This window comes from Hippichthys cyanospilos, chromosome 1 (assembly GCF_059441005.1).
Source record: "Hippichthys cyanospilos isolate Australia breed blue-spotted pipefish chromosome 1, RoL_Hcya_1.0, whole genome shotgun sequence".
NCBI lineage: Eukaryota > Metazoa > Chordata > Actinopteri > Syngnathiformes > Syngnathidae > Hippichthys > Hippichthys cyanospilos.
Window position 1 is genome coordinate 10,838,183 of NC_142369.1, and position 17,408 is coordinate 10,855,590.

The window sequence follows — 17,408 nt, forward strand, 5'->3', positions numbered from 1 at the left end:
TCGACAAGAAGCGTAATCTTGCCGGAACACTTCTAGCGTCATCATGTTTCACCCGGACCATTTTTGGCCTCTGCCAAAATGGCTACCTGCACGCGTACAGTATGCAAAGGTCAGCTATGTTTTGTCTTTGCGTCGTTTTTTACAATCCGCATGTTATTATTGGTGGCAAATATGGAATTGTACAATTTAAATGAGTACTTTCGAGCCCATTGACGCTATTTTTGTTCGTTTCAAACTCGACTTCTCTTGAGCTTGGTAGCCAAAGCTCGACCAGCTTTCTACTGTAGTTGTTTCCTTTCTATAAAAAGTGTTTTATTATGTTACATTTATGCGTTGTGAAAAAGCATTTTTTATGATTGTTAGTGCTGTTATAATAATAGATAGATAGATAGATAGAATTGATTTTAATTGCAAATTTGTTGTTGAGTTTTTGTTCCCGTGTTAAGTGTCGTATCCAGCTGCCCAAAGTGAAATTGATTTGCATTATCTCTAGAATTGTTGTTGATCGTGTTGTTCTTCATCCCTGAATAAGCCACCCTTTTTCATTTTTTTTCCAGCCGTTGCAGGATGTCGCCGGCAGCTCCTAAGCAGTGGTGTTTCCGCCTCCCCTGCCCTTCCCTCCAACAACAATCGCGTTAGAACTTTTGCTGCTGTCAAGTAAGTTCTCATTTTATACTGGACAATGGAAAAGCATTAGCTTAACTTTCAGTGACAAGCGTAATCCAAAAAAAAAAAAAAATCAACCCAGACAGTGCCAGCCAATTTCCATCATTTTCACTCATCTTTAAAGACCAATAGAATATTCTGTTCTAGGTCTATGTAAACATGGGTGGTACAAAATAAAAGATTCAGTTCTTTAGTTCATCAGATGAATTCAGCTCAGCTCTGCTGAATTCGATATCAGAAAACGTCAAATTTTTTAAAATTACATCGCAAACCATGTCAACGCTTTACGAACCGTGGACGTGTACATCTGTCACGTATTCATGCACAACCTTTTCAGAATCCACTACATCCGTTTTATCGCCAGTATTTGGCCTACCATAATTGATTTGCGCTTTTCCGTTAGCCACTAAAGGGAGCGCTGGCCAAGAGTGCCGTCTTTACATCTATAAATAAAACAACATCGTTGACAGGAATTCTCCCGCTGCGGAAATTCTCTTCAATGGCAGTGAAAGAGTTGACAGTCGATTTTCTAAATTTGTGTTCTCAGGGCTTGGAAGAAAGGGAAGAAGGAAGAGGCGGTGGTTCCGGAGGTAAAAAAAGAGAGGGTGGTGGTGAATGACTCAGAACGACACAAGCCCTTCGGGAAGACGGCGTGGGTGCCAGTGGACGACGTATACATACTGAGGTATTACCCCAGAACCATTTATAATCCGGTGGACGCGATAGAACTACTCAAGAGCTTCCAGGCTTTGGACTTCACGCCACATGACCAGCCTGTCTACGTTGACCTCAAGCTGGATATGAAACTGGAGAAGAAGGTGAGCATGGGTCCATTTTAAAAATTGCTCCAAAGGTCCGAATACTCAACCATCCTTCATTTTGCATTTCCACCTAATGTTCATAGAAATATTATTTATTTGTACTTCTGTTTGCATTTCCTGGAACTAAAAGATTCCAAACTAGTGGGAAATGGAAGCCTCATGAACCACTTATCAAATCTATTACTCCTGCTCTTGGTATAAAGATAAAGGCTAACACAATGGATATATGGTATATTTCCATTGATAAAACCAAGAGTGGCTTCTAAACAAGCAAAAACATGTGAACAGAGCTTTATGAAGCTTCATTACTCCGTCATTATTCATATATATATATATATATATATATATATATATATATATATATATATATATATCAAATTTTTGTGAAAATAAATAAATACATAAAAATCAGAGATTCCCCTTTTAGGCAATATCGCTCATTGTTTTTGTCTCCCTATTCCAGAAAAAGATCGACCCGTTTGTGAGCACAGTGCAATTGCCACATCCTTTCAAGACTGATGTGAACAAAGTTTTGGTTTTTACTGAGGTCAGCTCTTTTTCGCCAATATTTCCAATTGAAGACTTTTTTTTTTTTTCAAAGGAGTTAATGATTTCAAATAGCCAACATGCTGATGTTTAATACAGGACGCAAACCAGGCGAAGGTGGCTCAGGAGGGCGGAGCTGCGTTTGTCGGCGGTGCAGAGCTCATTCAGCAGGTGACTTTAGTTGTAAAATTCCATCTTCGATGGGACATGTCATGGATAAGGTAGTTTAGAGAGGGCCGTTTATTTACATGGCAAAAGAACAACTTGGGATACAAAGTACAAAAATATTACATGAAAAAATCAGACGATAGAAAGCAAAAAAGCAACCTGAGAGTTGGACAAAATGTACAGAAAGATAAAACAAAAATTAAATCTCAGAATCTCTCATTTGGGCTGTGTTGGGCTCCGTAGCATATTGTATGTGTTAAGAAAAATATTAGGATAATACACACAAAAAAGGAAAAAAAATACTCACATTTGGCCTCCTTAAAATGGAAATAAAGTGCACATTCATGAAAGTAAAAAAAAAAAAAAAACACACAAAAATAACAAATATAATAAAAGGTTTGCCAAAATTATGAATAGGAAATACACAGAAATTATGAAGTAAAAAAAAATAGCTGAAAAAACTGGAAATACACAAATGAGATGAAATACAGAAATATTACAGGCCCAAATGTACTGTATTTGACAAATATTCCAAAAATAAAGCACGCTTGGTAACATAAGAAATAGGGCAAGTATCAAAAGAATAAACATTAGAAATAATGTAAAAAATAATAATAATACAACTATACACACACAAATCTTAGAAAAATATATTTAACCAAAGAAAAATAGAAAGGATATTGACGAAAAGTAATAGCAAAGTACAAATGATAAATATAGCAGATATGACAAAAAAAAGATCAAAACTGTTCGAAACAGATGAAAACAATTACAGAAAAAGACTAGCAAACATTTCTGATTTTATTTTTTTCTTCCTTCTCTCAGATCTTAGACGACGAGGTGGTGGCCGACTTCTACGTGGCCGTGCCGGAAATGCTGCCTCAACTCACGCCGCTTAAAAACAAACTTCGAAAGAAGTTTCCCAAAAGCAAGAGAGGTCCGTTCAAGCTCCTCTGGGACAAAAAAAAAAAAAATCATCTTTTCCAATTTCCGTTTTTTTTCCTCTTCAGGCTCGGTCGGCGTCAACATTCCCAAAATGCTGTCGCTCTTCCAGACGGGCCACGAGTACGTGGTGGAGAGCGAGCGCTACGTCCGGACGCAGGTGGCCACGGTAGGTCGCCGCCGCCGCCGCCGCCTCCGACGCGCCTGTTCCGTAGAGTGGGCGGGGCTTCATTGCCTCTCACTTTCCCGACAGCTGGACTCTCCCACGCAACAAATCCTCGCCAACCTGCAAAGCATCGTGATTGACGTGTGCTCGCATCGGCCCGCCAACATGGGTAACAAAAACTTTTTTCTACTTTTTTTTTAACGTTTTCTGACATTTGATTTTCCCCTCGGACGTGTCCTGTGCTTTTACCGCCAGGGGGCAATATAATCAAAGTAATAATAAATACTGTACATGACAGTGGAAACAACTTTATTTATGTAGCATTTAAAAAACAACCACAGCTACATACAAAGCGAAAGCACTGTGGCTTCAAAAGCAATAATTACAGTTCAAGCATTATTTTTACTAGCTAAAATTGGGAGTATCACTCTGATCATTTTTTTGGTCTTTTGTTTTTTTCCCAAATGTGATCATTTTTTTGGTCTTTTGTTTTTTTCCCAAATGCCATTTTTCAGGGCCCATGATCGAGCGCGCCATCATCGCCAGTCATACCAGTGAAGCTATGTGGTTCCACAGTGAAAAACTTCTACCAGAAACACCTGAAGACAAGCACCAATAAGCCCCTGCAGTGTATATATATTGTAATTACTATTATTACCAATAAAAATGCCCATGCTATCTCTTACTGCTTAGATGTGACTTATTACGCAAAATGATCTATATGAACATATTAGTGCACTTTTCCAAATATCATCCGGTGTATATATTGTACTTTGTATTATGAACCAGAAGCGGGCGGTTCGTCAGTACCGATGGACTATACAATTAATGAAGTTATTCTGTCAAACTTGTTTGCTTAGTTTGTATGATTGAAATGAAGATTGTAAAGTTTAGCTTTTGTCAAAAGCCAAGCTAACAATAGAGTACTGATTAAAAGATTTTTCAGAGGTTAATTGTTTTTGTGTTTTAAAAGGAGATTAAATTGAGGTTGGGGCGATGTGATGATGACGTCGGGAGTGGGTGACGGTCTGACGATTATTTTTGGTTTGGGAAAAAAAAAAAAACTTATAAAATCTGTGATAAACAAACTTGGAGTCCCGTAGTGGCGTTTTCCATGTCATAGCATATTTGGCCGGCAGGTGGCAGTATTGCCCGTCCATAAAGAAGTTGGTGTCCCCACACTTGTTGCTGTGAAGATGAGCAAACTAGGTGTCTTTCTATTTCAATTATGTACAACATATTAAATAAAAAAACACAAACGCGAGAAAAAACGGTAGCTTTTTTTAAGTTTTCAATTTTATATATTTAACACAACGTGAAGTTGTGTAGTTTTAATTCCTACTTTTAATATTTGAAGAACATGATCACATACTTTTTTAAAAATACACAATATTTTTGGCGTTTGGTTTATCCTGCTTTATTTTAAATTTAACAAGTTTATATTTTTCAGGTCCTTAATACACAGGCAACTTGTGGAATCTACTATACAGTACCGCGAATAACTGCGAGTTTAAATTGCGGCACCTGTGGATTGTTTTGATATTTTTTTTCGGATGTGGTGGTGCCTGAACCCCATTTTTTTCGAAGAAAATGCTTATTAAGAACTAGTTTACCTCTTATTCAAATACTTTGGGGGGCATTGTACCTTTTGTTCACTGTTATAATGCTGGGTCATTTTTTCGCGGATTTTTGCTATACGTGTGCCGGCACGGTCCCCTTTCCACGCAAATGTAATTCGGAAACGCTCAGCCAGGCGCCATTGAAGCGCGCTGCAGGTGTACCTAATGAGGTGACCGGTGAGCATTATGAATGTCTTACTTTGTTCATGCCTCATCTTGAGGCCGGAACAACTGATGAAGCGCCATTTACGTCAAATGCGTGCTTCCCCGGGGGAGGTATTCCCTGGAGGAGGTGCGACGAAAAGGAGGAGGACCCGCATGTTTGCAGGACGGTGCAGCTCGCTCGTCATGTGCATGAGCTTCGCATTTTTCTCCCCCCTGGAGTGCGAGTGAGGGAGGGGCGGAGCTGCACTTCCCCACTTGGAGGCTCCCCCGGACTTGGCCAGTCTTCCCGGCCGGAGCGCGGACGCTGCGCTCGGGGGAAACATTCCCCAACATACCGAGGGACTTTTTCTGCTCACTTATTTTCGGGACGAGCGTGCGCGTCGGTGGAAACGAGCCCCCTTGAGACCCCTTTCAGCTGCAGCAAGAGTACTACCGGGACTACGTTTGGATTACAAGGCGGTTTAGCCGGGACCATGGCGGCTCGCTGGATGGTGCTCGGCACCCTGGCCGCAGTTCTGGCCGCCCCCCGGGTGACACACGGTGGGTATTTTTGTCCGCAGTTGGCGCTCGTCAAGTGGGTCAGAGTCGCTCGGGAGCCCCCCCGAGGAGACTTTTCCGGCATTTCGGTGCACCCCGAGAGAGGTCACTCGCAAACTTTACACCTGCTCGCTTGTCTAATTCAAAAGTGGCAGGGGTTATTTTGGGGAGATTGCGGAATGATTGCAGACTGAAGGAGTTGGAATTCCAGCGATTGTTTTTTTTTTGGTGCACTTTGGATGCGAGATTGGGTGCTGAAGTATAGTGCAAACTTTGTGAAACCAAAATGTTGCGCGGAAAATAATTCTAGTATGAACAAAATGAACACAAAAGAGCAACATAGAAAATGTTAGTAAAACAAACAAAAAAAACATCCGCATTTCTTGCAAGAATAACCCTTGTGCAGTCGTTTGATCATTCAGGGGTCATTTACTTCCACATCATTCTCACAGTATTTTAACCAAGAGTTTGCCTACTCCTGGTAGTGTGATAACTAAGCGTTTGTGCCATGTTACAATTGGACATGTTGTCACCATTTGTGTGAAATTTCAGCTCCCTGGTGCCCTCTTTCAATGATTAACCTTTGACTTGAAATGCCTTTGATGTAAAGATCAAAGGTTTGGACAAAATACTGCACAACGGTTAAAGCAGTGGTTGTCCTCTTCATCGAAAAATGACAAAGTGCATCCTGATAAAACGTAACAAAATAAATGCAACGAAGTTACAAGAACACAATTTAGAAATTAGTTGTGCCTATTAATTTGCTCTTAATTTGAAAAGAAAAATGCAAGGTATTGTCACTGCGATTCATTAAATCCGATTTGCTGATACCTGCAGAGACCTTGTTAAAATTCCATGTACCCGCAAAGTGCCTTCATGTACCAAGGGGTTTTCATACCCCCATTTGAGAACAACTAATTTAAATTTTCTTCATAGGAAATAACAAAATAAAGATCGATTGCAAACTTTACACCTGTACAATGAAAAAAAAAAAAAACTTTAAACAGAGCCTCAAAAATTAATTAAATGTATGTCTTTGATTAGATTAAATTGTTATTACTGGTTAGATTTTATATCTTGGCGATGACTGATTTTCTGTATACTTGTGTTTACAGATGATTTAGTTTTATTCAGATTTTCAATTTTTAATTAAATACTGCGATACTGGCATCATTTTCAATTTAATAGGTTGGATCCCTTACTATATGAGGTGTAACAGTGCCCCCTAGAGCCCAAAAGTGGAAACTCTCGTCATGATTAGATCAGTATTCACCTGAGATGACAAAAAAAAAAAAAAATTGGCCCAATCTACTTTTTAGTGGCTCAGTCACGGGGGAACGTGGATGAAAGATGTGTTTGGAGTCTCTACTCGAATGTTTTTGACAATCAGCTACAAACTTGAGTACTAAGTGGATTTTTCTCCCTTGAGGTTACAAAGTTGTTCTGAAAGTGGAGAAAGTTGCTGAAATGCATCGTGCACAATCTAAGACCCAGAAAATACAATGAAAACAAAAATGCAGTATATTTTCTTACAATACGGTGTACGCACACCCTAGTCTAAACATGGTATTCTAACATATATTGCATTTGTCACAATCTTGAAACCAAATTTAATCCAGATTTGATTCAGATTTCACATTCAGTGCCCATAAAATGAAAACACCAGAAATCCATTCTCATTACATTTAAACATTTCTTGAATGAAACCACCATCGCGAGCTGTAATGTGAAGCCAAATTCAATCCAGATTGGATCAAGATTCATTTAGACCCAATGTAAATTGTAAATTTTGATTTCAAAAGTTCACACTCATATTACACTAATAGCTCATAAGATTTTGACTACACAATCACTTAGTGTAATATCAAAACATGTGTAATCCAGATTTGATCCATATTTTACACGTGGCATGAAAAATCTCTTTTGACAGACACTCATATCTTTGCCTAATCTCATCAAATCATACTGGAATTCATTGCATTCCTATTTTAATACCTAAAAAAAAGTCTTTAAATTGAATCTTAATCCCAACAACTGACGTGTAGGTGTGAGTGCGGGCCATGACGACGTCGGCAGCTCACATCCATGTGCAGTAAATTTGACCTGTGTGATAATCCCAATCCTGCATGTACATAATCCCTGCACATGGAAACATGACCCAGATGTGCACTGATACTAATGGTGCCTCTATTTCTCTTTCTGTGTGTGTGTGTGTGTGTGTGCATATGTGTGTGTAGGCGCGTGCGTCTCCGAGGGAATCGTCCACGCGGTAGGTTCATCATCCTCTTCTATTTTTCCCGTCCTGCCGGCTGGGATTGAGATGGGAATATCTCAATTTATTAAAGACAAACACCGATGGGTTATTTGCTCATAAATTATTCATGAAGGGGCGTCGGTTTAATGTGGGATCAGGAAGTAGACGAGTGTACCGGATGAGCTCATTGGACGAGGGTCATTTATAATGCATGCAACACACATACACACTCAGCGCGCGATCGTTGCAGCCCTACTTGCTGTTCTGCTGTTTGAGCTTCTCTGATTGGATGGAAATCAGGAAGTGCATCATACTGGTTCTCTTAAACTTTACTTGATGTGATGGAAGAATTTTTTTCCTTGTTGTATTGTATTTTAATGTAGAGTATGTTGCAAGAATGCTATTGGATTCGAAAGGTTTGAGGCTTATGTTTTTTTTTAATGTTTTCCCAAAGTGCTTGTAAAATGGGGGCATTGTTGGGGAAACTAGCCGTTGTTCTGAAAGACATCTTTCGTAAATGAATTAAATATCGATTACAGCAGCTTTTTTTTTTTTCAAGAGTTTTGCTGAATGAAGGTCTAAAAATGCCTGGTACAAAAGAATCAAGCACTAAAGTAATCAGCGATTCTTGTACTTAAGTTATTGATTGCAAACTTTTTTGACTTGAGGACCACATAAGCTTCTAAAATTGTACAAAAGGGCCTGAGCAAGAGCAGATGGATGACATGTTGTGATAATCTATTTTATAAGAAAAAACAAGTGCTTTGAATATAAATTTAAAAAAAAGAAGCTTTACAAGTGTTTTTCAAGTCCCATGTATAAACTATCTATTGAAAAGGCTCTTACAACAATTGAACTTTAAATGAACAAAATACAGCATTTTATTTTTTGCTAACAGTTACTACAGTGGACCTCCAGTTTACGACCTTTACGACGTGGATTATGACATTTTTCGTCCCCTCTTTACGACATTTTTCTCGCTTTGCGACATCAACAAATGTCACGACCTTAAGTGTTGGCAGTGTTTATGTTGTATTGCCTCCCTCTTCAGGCGTTTTTAGGTGATTGCTCTTATTTTCCGGTCGCGTCAAACTGCCTACGCTGCAACGCATCATTAACATGCTGATCTGCTATCACGGTGTCACTAAGATGGTGTCATAAAATGCTAACATCTTAAAAACTTGATCCAAGTGTAAGTGCTTAAAGTATTGCATTTATTGTACATTTTAGTGCTTAATTGAAACTTTAGTTGGTTAGTAGGTTTTCCTGGCCGTCCAAAAACACTACTTCTTTAATTTGTCAATATGATTACTCCTGGTAGTGTGGTAACTAAGTGGTTGTGCCATGTTGAACTTTGACACGCTGTGGCTATTTGGGTGAATTTTCAGCTCCCTAGTGTCTTCTTTCACTGGCTTCCTTTCTGATGTAAAGATCAAAACACTGCACAAGAGTGAAAATAAACTCTCAAAGGTTTTTCCTTGTCACCTCTACTGCAGACAGACATTCTTGGCCAATTGTTATTTGCCTACGCAAGGATACTGATGTTTTATTTTATATTAGTCTCTTCTGGTAGCTGGCCGTCAAACGTCTGATGAATATTTATTTTCTGTAAAATTGCCTCTTGAATTTCGATTAATACTTGCACCTTGTCTCCGCTCGGTTGTCACTAATGCATTCCAGAGCAAAACAACTTCTTTATTGGTTGAAACGTTGACCAGATGTGACTTTCATTCCCTGATATTTGACATGTGAACGATTCAGCATTTCCCGGAAGCCATTTTTGCCCTTGTAATTACGAAATTTGCACTTGGACAAAAACACCACTTGGGTATTGCGGAACTAGTAATCCGACAGTAAAAGAGTTCCTCAAGAGATGTTCCCAGGAGGGAATAATGGCAGTCCTGCACCCTGTGGCTCTCGCCTCCTTTGCCATGTAATTAAAGGCGGAAATTGCCAACATGACATACCTGCGACTTGATGTTTTCCGGTGCTTTCAAGGGGATCGTTTGTTGCGGCCAACATGTTCAGTCAACGTTTTAGTAGAAGGTTTTTTTTTTTTTTTGGTGGGGGTAGGTGGGATTGGTAAAGGGATGCAGTTGGCTTGTCCCAGCATGTCCCGACATGGTCCAAAAGACCATTCTAGAGTTCAAAGAGAAGAAGCCTTTTCTTTCTTCCCCTGCGGCGGTCCTAAAAGTGCGGACGAGAACAAAAAAAAACCCCAAAAATCAGTGGAGATGAAAGTACGGGAACATCATAGGTTGCTTTGGAATATTGAAACGAGGAAAAGCAGATGTTCAGAGCTGTCAGTGCTTTGCATTCAGAAAGATCTGCTGACATTTGCACAAAATGTCACCCACTTCCTGATGAATGCCGATGGAAGCCGAGCCAAATCCTCAGAAGTCCATAAACGACAAACTGAAACCGCCAGCTCGTTAGCGGTGTTATCTTTGTTTCTAAACAGACGATACATCTTTGAAGATAATTGCTGAAAAAGTGTAAAAACTGAAAACAAAGTAGTACTGGATTGTGGCGATTCACTTGATTTTCAGTGTGTCTCTTGTTTTATCGGTCTAAATCTTTGCAGACAGACCTCACACAACATATTAGATAAAAAGGAATCTTTTCAAGGTTTCTTCCTTTTGCCATCATATAAGGTTTGGAGTTTTTCCCGGCTCAGTTTCGGGGATTTTGATCAATAGATGTTGATAATATTTGTTAATTGTCGGCTTGTGAAACTATTGACACTCTTAGTGATTCAGGCCTATTAAAAAATCTTAACTTGACCTGACTAGCCACACAATAGTGGTGTAAACACACATAATTTAGTGGAACATTAATGTCATGCAGTAATTACTTTTAGTTATTAAGTACTATAGAAGTAAAGTACCCTGCTTAGAAGTGCATGGTATTTCTCCACCAACAAGTCGAGTTTTTTTTTTTTCCTCATTTTCAACCCCCATATTAGGGAGGGTCGACTTATACCCGCATTATTCAAAACAGACCAATTTATTCCACATATCCGTGTTTGAATAACATTAATTCGGATGTGAAATAAGTAATATCATGGCATTTACTAGGCTTAAAATTATTATATAACCTCTAATTCAATATACAGTGGACCCCCATTTTATGACGTCCCCGCCTTATGTTTTTTTTTCACATTACGACTGCGACGTTTTTTCTTCTCTTCTCAAACATGGCGGTCAGTGTGCGTGCGTGACCGCGCTCATACTACACATGTCACTGCCCTAAGATACTGGTCTACTATTGGGGGGCGTCATGGGGTCACTAAGATGCTGGTCCGCTATTGTTCGGCGTCACAGGTCACAAAGATAATGTGACATGCTAAAGTCTATCTCGTGTGAGTGCTTTCAATATTGTATTTATTGTGCGTTTTAGTGCTTCATTCAAACGTTAATTGGTTAGCTATGATTGCTAGTGATATTAAAGGTAGAAGTAAGAAAATGATTAGTATGGAAACGGAGCTGGAGATAACCAAGAAATACGAAGAAGGATAGGCTAGGCTAGGCTACCCTCGCTAGGGAATATGACCATTGCAAGCTTGTCACTTCACTCAAAGGTAAAGAAATCCTTTATATATTTTTTTATTCATTTATGATGTTAATTATGTACATGTATATTATATATAAATATAAATATAATTTTTAAAATTGGCGGTCAAGATTTGTGATGTACATGAAAAGAGGTTTCCACCTGTACAAATTATGCCACAATCATACAACTTGACAAGTATGGAAACCTTTTAGCCTTGTTAACGTAACAATATAAAATCATTCAAATCAACGTTTATCTTAACGTCCTTTAACTTTGGAAAGGAAGAATCATTATTTTTGCAAATTTTGTAAGGTGTTACCAAATAAATAATAAATTCTTTAAAAAAAATAAATAATAATGAATACTGTATTTCATGTTAGTGTAGTTAAAAAAGTCATCTTATTACAGAGATAACAAACTAAAAGATTTGTTTGACATTCGATTGTTTGATTTGTTGATTATTAAAATGATTGTTAGTTGCAACCGTAGTTACAAAACATGATTGCAATATCACATGTTTTGTTCTTAAAAATCAACAACACTTTACTCTGTGGTGTGGCAAATTTTCCAGACTTATTTTCACTTTACAGTCTCCCCAAGGTCAAATAACCAAAACTGCGAGACCTGCTGAGACCTCGAATATGAGTGTGTCCTTTATTCAAATCAAAGAACTGGCAAGAAAACGACACCAAACTGTTCAACCAAACTTGCGAATAATCCATGTCCGCTAGCTTAAAGCTAATATGTAACGACGGCATAAAAACAGCATAGCTAACAGAAACTGACAAAGATAGGACGGTACCGCGCAGCCGCTTAAACAACTTCTACTTTAGCACATAGAGAGCAGCAATCAATACAAACAGGAAGTGATGTCAAATCCAACGGCAGGCCCCTCTGTGGCGTCTGCACTTGACACCCATTCGCGTGGCGGCCTCCATTTGAATGCCGTAACGGGAGCGGTGACACGTAATGCCAGGAATTCCTGCCTGGAGGGCTGCTTGATATATTTGGATGTGGCTCTATGATGATGGAGCTACTAAAGCTTCTGTGGCGGCGGTGCGGTGATGTCTGTCAGTATAAATGTAGAGCGTGTTTCGTACACAACCTGTTTAGGCGGCGGCTACATGCCAGCAGAGGCGCCAGATTGGAGGAATATAACACTTTGTTCTTGATAACCCTTTGTGAATTTCCCTTACGGATGAATAAATGGTCTATATTGTTTACTGTTCGTCTTGTCTTGTGCGCTAATTCTCTGGCTAAACAGCCACTCAGAAGCCCTTGAAAGCAGTCTGTTTATTTGTGGATAAACACAGCTACGGACGTGACATCAGGTGTCCCATAACGTATTGCACAAAATGTACACCATGCGGTAGGAATAGTGACCATCGCCACCTATGGCAAGGAGAAGTACTACATCAAAAGCATGCGTTGAAGGTATGTAATAGAAGGCATCATAGGTGGGCAGACCGTCATCATTGATTGACCGTCTCAGGCAGATGCCCGTTTTGCAGACTGGCCGATGAATGACAGGAATGCAAAAAATAAAACGTTGGTATAAGAATTTCGGAATATTTTCGGTATATTTTTCATCTGTCGTGAACGTTTTGGGATATGTTTCCGCAGCAAGGAGCTGACTGTTAACGTTGAGTGCTAAAGCTCCTTCTGCTTCTCTCTTAACCAGGAAATGCAAGATAGAAGTTTTTAAATTCCCCAATAAAGGCATTATTTACTCAATTTAAAAAGTAGTGATGGACTGGCCGTTGTCTGATGGACGGACGATTATAATTTTCAACGTGAAAAAAATGGCAGGCTGACGATGACAGGAGGGAGGTGGGGCACTGATGACTTTCGGAGCAGTCATTGGTTGGTGTCACTACTTTGTGCTCATTGTGATTTTTCTGAGCCGATCTGCCTAAGTAATAGTTCAACGCTGAAGGGTTTTGGTTTTCCCCCTATAAAGTTTTTCTTTTGTAACACTTTAATGTAAAGCAACAGAAAGATCCAGCGCGTAAATAACATTCAATGACCTTGAATACGGTTTCAAGTTCACACAAGGTCGAGGTGACTGCGGTCGAGCCCGTGTTTTTTTTATTTTTTCTTGCGCGCATGCATCTCATCCGTGCAGGCGTGCAACATTTACAAGGTGGCGGCTGTAAAAAGTGATGAAGCGACGGACGCTGTCCCGCCATTAAAGTCTGAGTGGGGCTTTTACGAGCACATTTTCTTTTCCTCTGCGTTGGCGTCAGGCACAACGTCGCATGTCGTTACTTTTCCCGCCAGACTGTAAAAGTGTCACATTACCAAACTGAACATATTGATTGATCAACAATGACGCTTTTTTTTTTCATATTGTTGTTCCTACGTACTGGAAGGTCAGTGTTACTTAGCAACAAGAAAGCCACAACTACAAAAGACGAATGACTGCTTGATCGTTTTTGAAAAAATTCAGGTACCGTCGCCAGAATCGTTATCAACAATAAGTTTGGCTGGCGCGTTTCTTATGTGTAGATGACCAAAAAAAAGATCACGACGCCGTAAACAAAAAAGGCACCGGAAATGTTCAATCCTCAAAGCCAAGTCTTCTGAACAGCATGACATTTGGTAGACATGCTTATTCTCAGGAGACCTGCTAAGAAGTCATTTTTCAAGTTAGGTGGCCATTTTAGGTCATTTCCAAGTGTCCTCGTATTGCTTGAAAATCCACCTACCTAAGCCAGATAAACATACAGCATTTTCCGCAGTATAAGGCGCACCTTCAATGAATGGCCTATTAAAAAAAAAAAAAACGCAAGGTGTATCAGATTATAAAGCACCGATAAGGCGATTATGAGGTACCGGATTATAAGGCGCACGGAATCAAAGCTACAGTGGTTTCTGGGGCTGCATTTGCATTCTATTATGCATCCACTAGATGGAGCTGCGCTCAAGGGAAATGCAAGATAGAAACTCACTCTGACAGCAGTTTATGCAGTCAGCACATGATATGATCGATATATAAAACGCACTGGATTATAAAGCGCACCGTCAGCTTTTTAAAAATGTCAGGGTTTTAGGTGTGCCTTATAGTGCGGAAAACACGTTAATTCAGTCGAAACGTAGATAATGAGTAAAACCACAAATGATCTAAAAAATCCAAGCCCAAATTTGGCATTTTAGACTCGTTTTGGATGGTTTTCATAGGGTTCTTCACAGACCAACTCAGCCAAGAGATTTTGTCCGATTGCAAACAAATCTAACCAAAAATTCAATTCCATTCCAGTGGATTGAAACCTGAAATGAAAATACAGTAAATCAGCTTCACAAGGTCAGATCTTGACCAAGCATGTCAAGTAGCAACATGAAATTTGTCAGGCATTTGGGTGAAGGCCAAGCGAGGGGAAAATGGGATTAGTGATGAGGAGTACCTGTGGGAGAAGCGGAGGTCTGTGGGAAAACTGGTAGGAAAAGAATCCACAAAGTCAAAAGTGTTCGTGTGCATTGCTCCTCCTGGGTCAGATTAGCGATTCCGGACGGCTTTGATGAGGATCTACTTCGGATGCTAATTTAGCAACAGGAGGGGTTTTTTCATGTTGGAGTAAGAACCATATTGATTTGGATAGCTTGTGGCAAAATATCATACTGCATGAAGCACAGATATGGCGCGTAAGCAATAATTCAACAACAAAAAACATGCAATCAGTGAAAATGCAGCCAGCACAGCATAAATAGTCATTTAGAAACAACAGTATTAATTCATTTCCTGTTGATGTAGATATTTGAGCGCAAACAGTGGAGCAACACATTTAGATGAATGATATAAAAATAATACTCATATATATTCTTTATCCTCCACGAAGAACAACTAATCTGCAGTTTACTGAGAGCAATTGCGCATTCTAACCGTACAGCTCTGTACTACATTGCCCCCATGTGGCCAAGATGTGCCTAGCAAAATGTCTTGTGAACTGAAGCGAAACATGGCTACAAAAATTGTTTCACACGTTAACATTGTTTTGAATGTTAAATCAGTCTTGTATCTTAAGGCACCACGATACTTTTTGAACATTTTTAGTTGACATCAACTCCTAGCAGGATGACATGCTGCGGTGTGGTCTTTTGAGAGCAAGATTTTGAAGCCCCCCCTCCCTTAAAAAAAAAAAAAAATGAAGTTGTCCCACACACTCACACAGGCACACACACACAGACACACACACAGGGCTCACAAATGGATCATCTGAGGACCAGCGAGTCACCACATGTGAATTATTAAGCGTCTCGAGGCTGTAAAGCGCCGCTCTCGTTTTCGAAATGCTTTTAAAGCTTGCCCAACATTCCCCTCGCTTCCAAACTCGAGATGTTTGTTGCCTTCTTGTCCATGGTTGGATTTTGACATTAACGCCACCGATGGGAGTGTTTTACATATGACCTATAATGTCATAACATTCCCTGCTTGATGCAAACAAGGAGGGGTAATGATGTAGTGTGCATGCCGGGCCACTAGTTGGCGATGTTTTAATGCACATCTTCTTGGAGGGGGGAAAAAAAAAAATATATATATATATAAATATATATATATATATATATATATATATATATATATATATATATATATATATATATATATATATATATATATATATATATATATATATATATATATTTAAAGTGTGTCTTTCAATGAATAATTTTAGAATATATTAAATATAAAAACTTTTAAACAATAATATCAATATTGACCATTAATATAAAATCTGAAAATATTTCAGAATGTTAAAACATATTATTAGTATTATAGTATTATAGTTTTAATACGTTGTAATTTTTATTAACATTTTAATACCTATAATTAAATTTGAAAATAAACACCTCATACAGTGCCATTGACGAATATAGACGTCAAAGATCAATTTTACCTTTACTGACAGTCATTTTTTTACTGTCCAGTTGTTCACGCTTCAGGCTTTCCCTGCCAATTATTTACTTAATATGCAAACTTAACTATGTGGTTGTACAGTAACTAACTAAATAGCTGTACAATGAAGTTACTTTTGTTATTTGGTTTGTTTGCTTTTTTAAATCCCCAACTGAATTGTACAACATTATTAAAGGCATCGATTCTATTCCATATACTAAATAATGTTCAGATGTTCAAGTTGGCTTTCCCTGACATTTTTGTTCAAGTAGTAGCTTCTGTTTTGAGCATTACATCATGGAAAAAAGGGACTTTTCAGTGACCTGAATTCTCAGGTGCATGAACCACATTTAGATTTTTTTTTTTTTTTTGCAAAAACCCCTGGAGAGACTCTTCTATATCGGAGGCCCACCATCATGCCGATGCTCCCTGGACTGGAACTAAGCCCCCTGCCATTCCGCCTCCATTCAGAGGTCTCCGTTGAGGCATCCTTTGGCAAGCACCCAGCCTGTGGGTGGATAAACACCCCCCCCCCCCCCCCCCCCTTCCAAACTCCTCACCCTGCAGGCCATTCCGACTCTTTTGTGTGTTCCACTTCATTCACATGACTCAGGCATCTTATCTGGGAACGCCAGCCTGAGGACGCCCCCCGCCACACACGCACCGACTCGGTTTAGCTTCCCTTGCTCCACTTCGACGACGTCTTCTTCGTTGGTGCCTGCAGGCTACGTCTGGGCTACAAATGTTTCCGTGGATGTCTTGCAGCGCTTTTTTTGGCTGACTTTCCGCCCCGTCGCAGTTTCAGTCTCTACTGTGGGAGAATGTCCTCAAGGACTCAAGGAGAGACGCTCCCTTCATTGATTCCCTTTTATGTGTGTGCAAGTGTACGTAGGTGTGTATGCGTATATTATGTGTGTGAGAGAGAAAGAGTTGAAGGGCTTTGAAGCAGAAGGGAAGCATGCATGCAGGATCTGAATAGATCTATTTAAAAGTAGTGCAAATAATGTTAATGATTTGCAAAAAACTTGGGAAACTTGGGGTGTCAAACTTAAGGCTCGCTGGCCGGTTCTGGCCCGTG

General features: G+C 39.4%; 2 protein-coding genes across 2 annotated transcripts in view; both read left to right on the forward strand.

Moving 5' to 3' along the window:
- The first annotated feature begins 51 nt into the window (after nt 1-51).
- mrpl1 (mitochondrial ribosomal protein L1) lies at nt 52-3,994 on the forward strand. The gene is made up of 9 exons (XM_088423010.1): nt 52-109; nt 558-657; nt 1,214-1,484; nt 1,951-2,034; nt 2,133-2,204; nt 3,027-3,138; nt 3,212-3,312; nt 3,397-3,478; nt 3,825-3,994. The coding sequence occupies exons 1-9, from the start codon at nt 79-81 to the stop codon at nt 3,926-3,928; spliced, it is 957 nt and encodes a 318-aa protein (XP_088279136.1). The 5' UTR covers nt 52-78; the 3' UTR covers nt 3,929-3,994.
- Nucleotides 3,995-5,359: 1,365 nt separating this feature from the next.
- Nucleotides 5,360-17,408, forward strand: part of fras1 (Fraser extracellular matrix complex subunit 1) — a 164,421-nt gene continuing 152,372 nt past the window's right edge. Inside the window, exons 1-2 of the mRNA XM_088417752.1 lie at nt 5,360-5,633; nt 7,868-7,899. Coding sequence (XP_088273878.1) covers nt 5,567-5,633; nt 7,868-7,899 — 99 coding nt within the window. The 5' untranslated portion in view covers nt 5,360-5,566. The remainder of the gene's footprint in view (nt 5,634-7,867; nt 7,900-17,408) is intronic.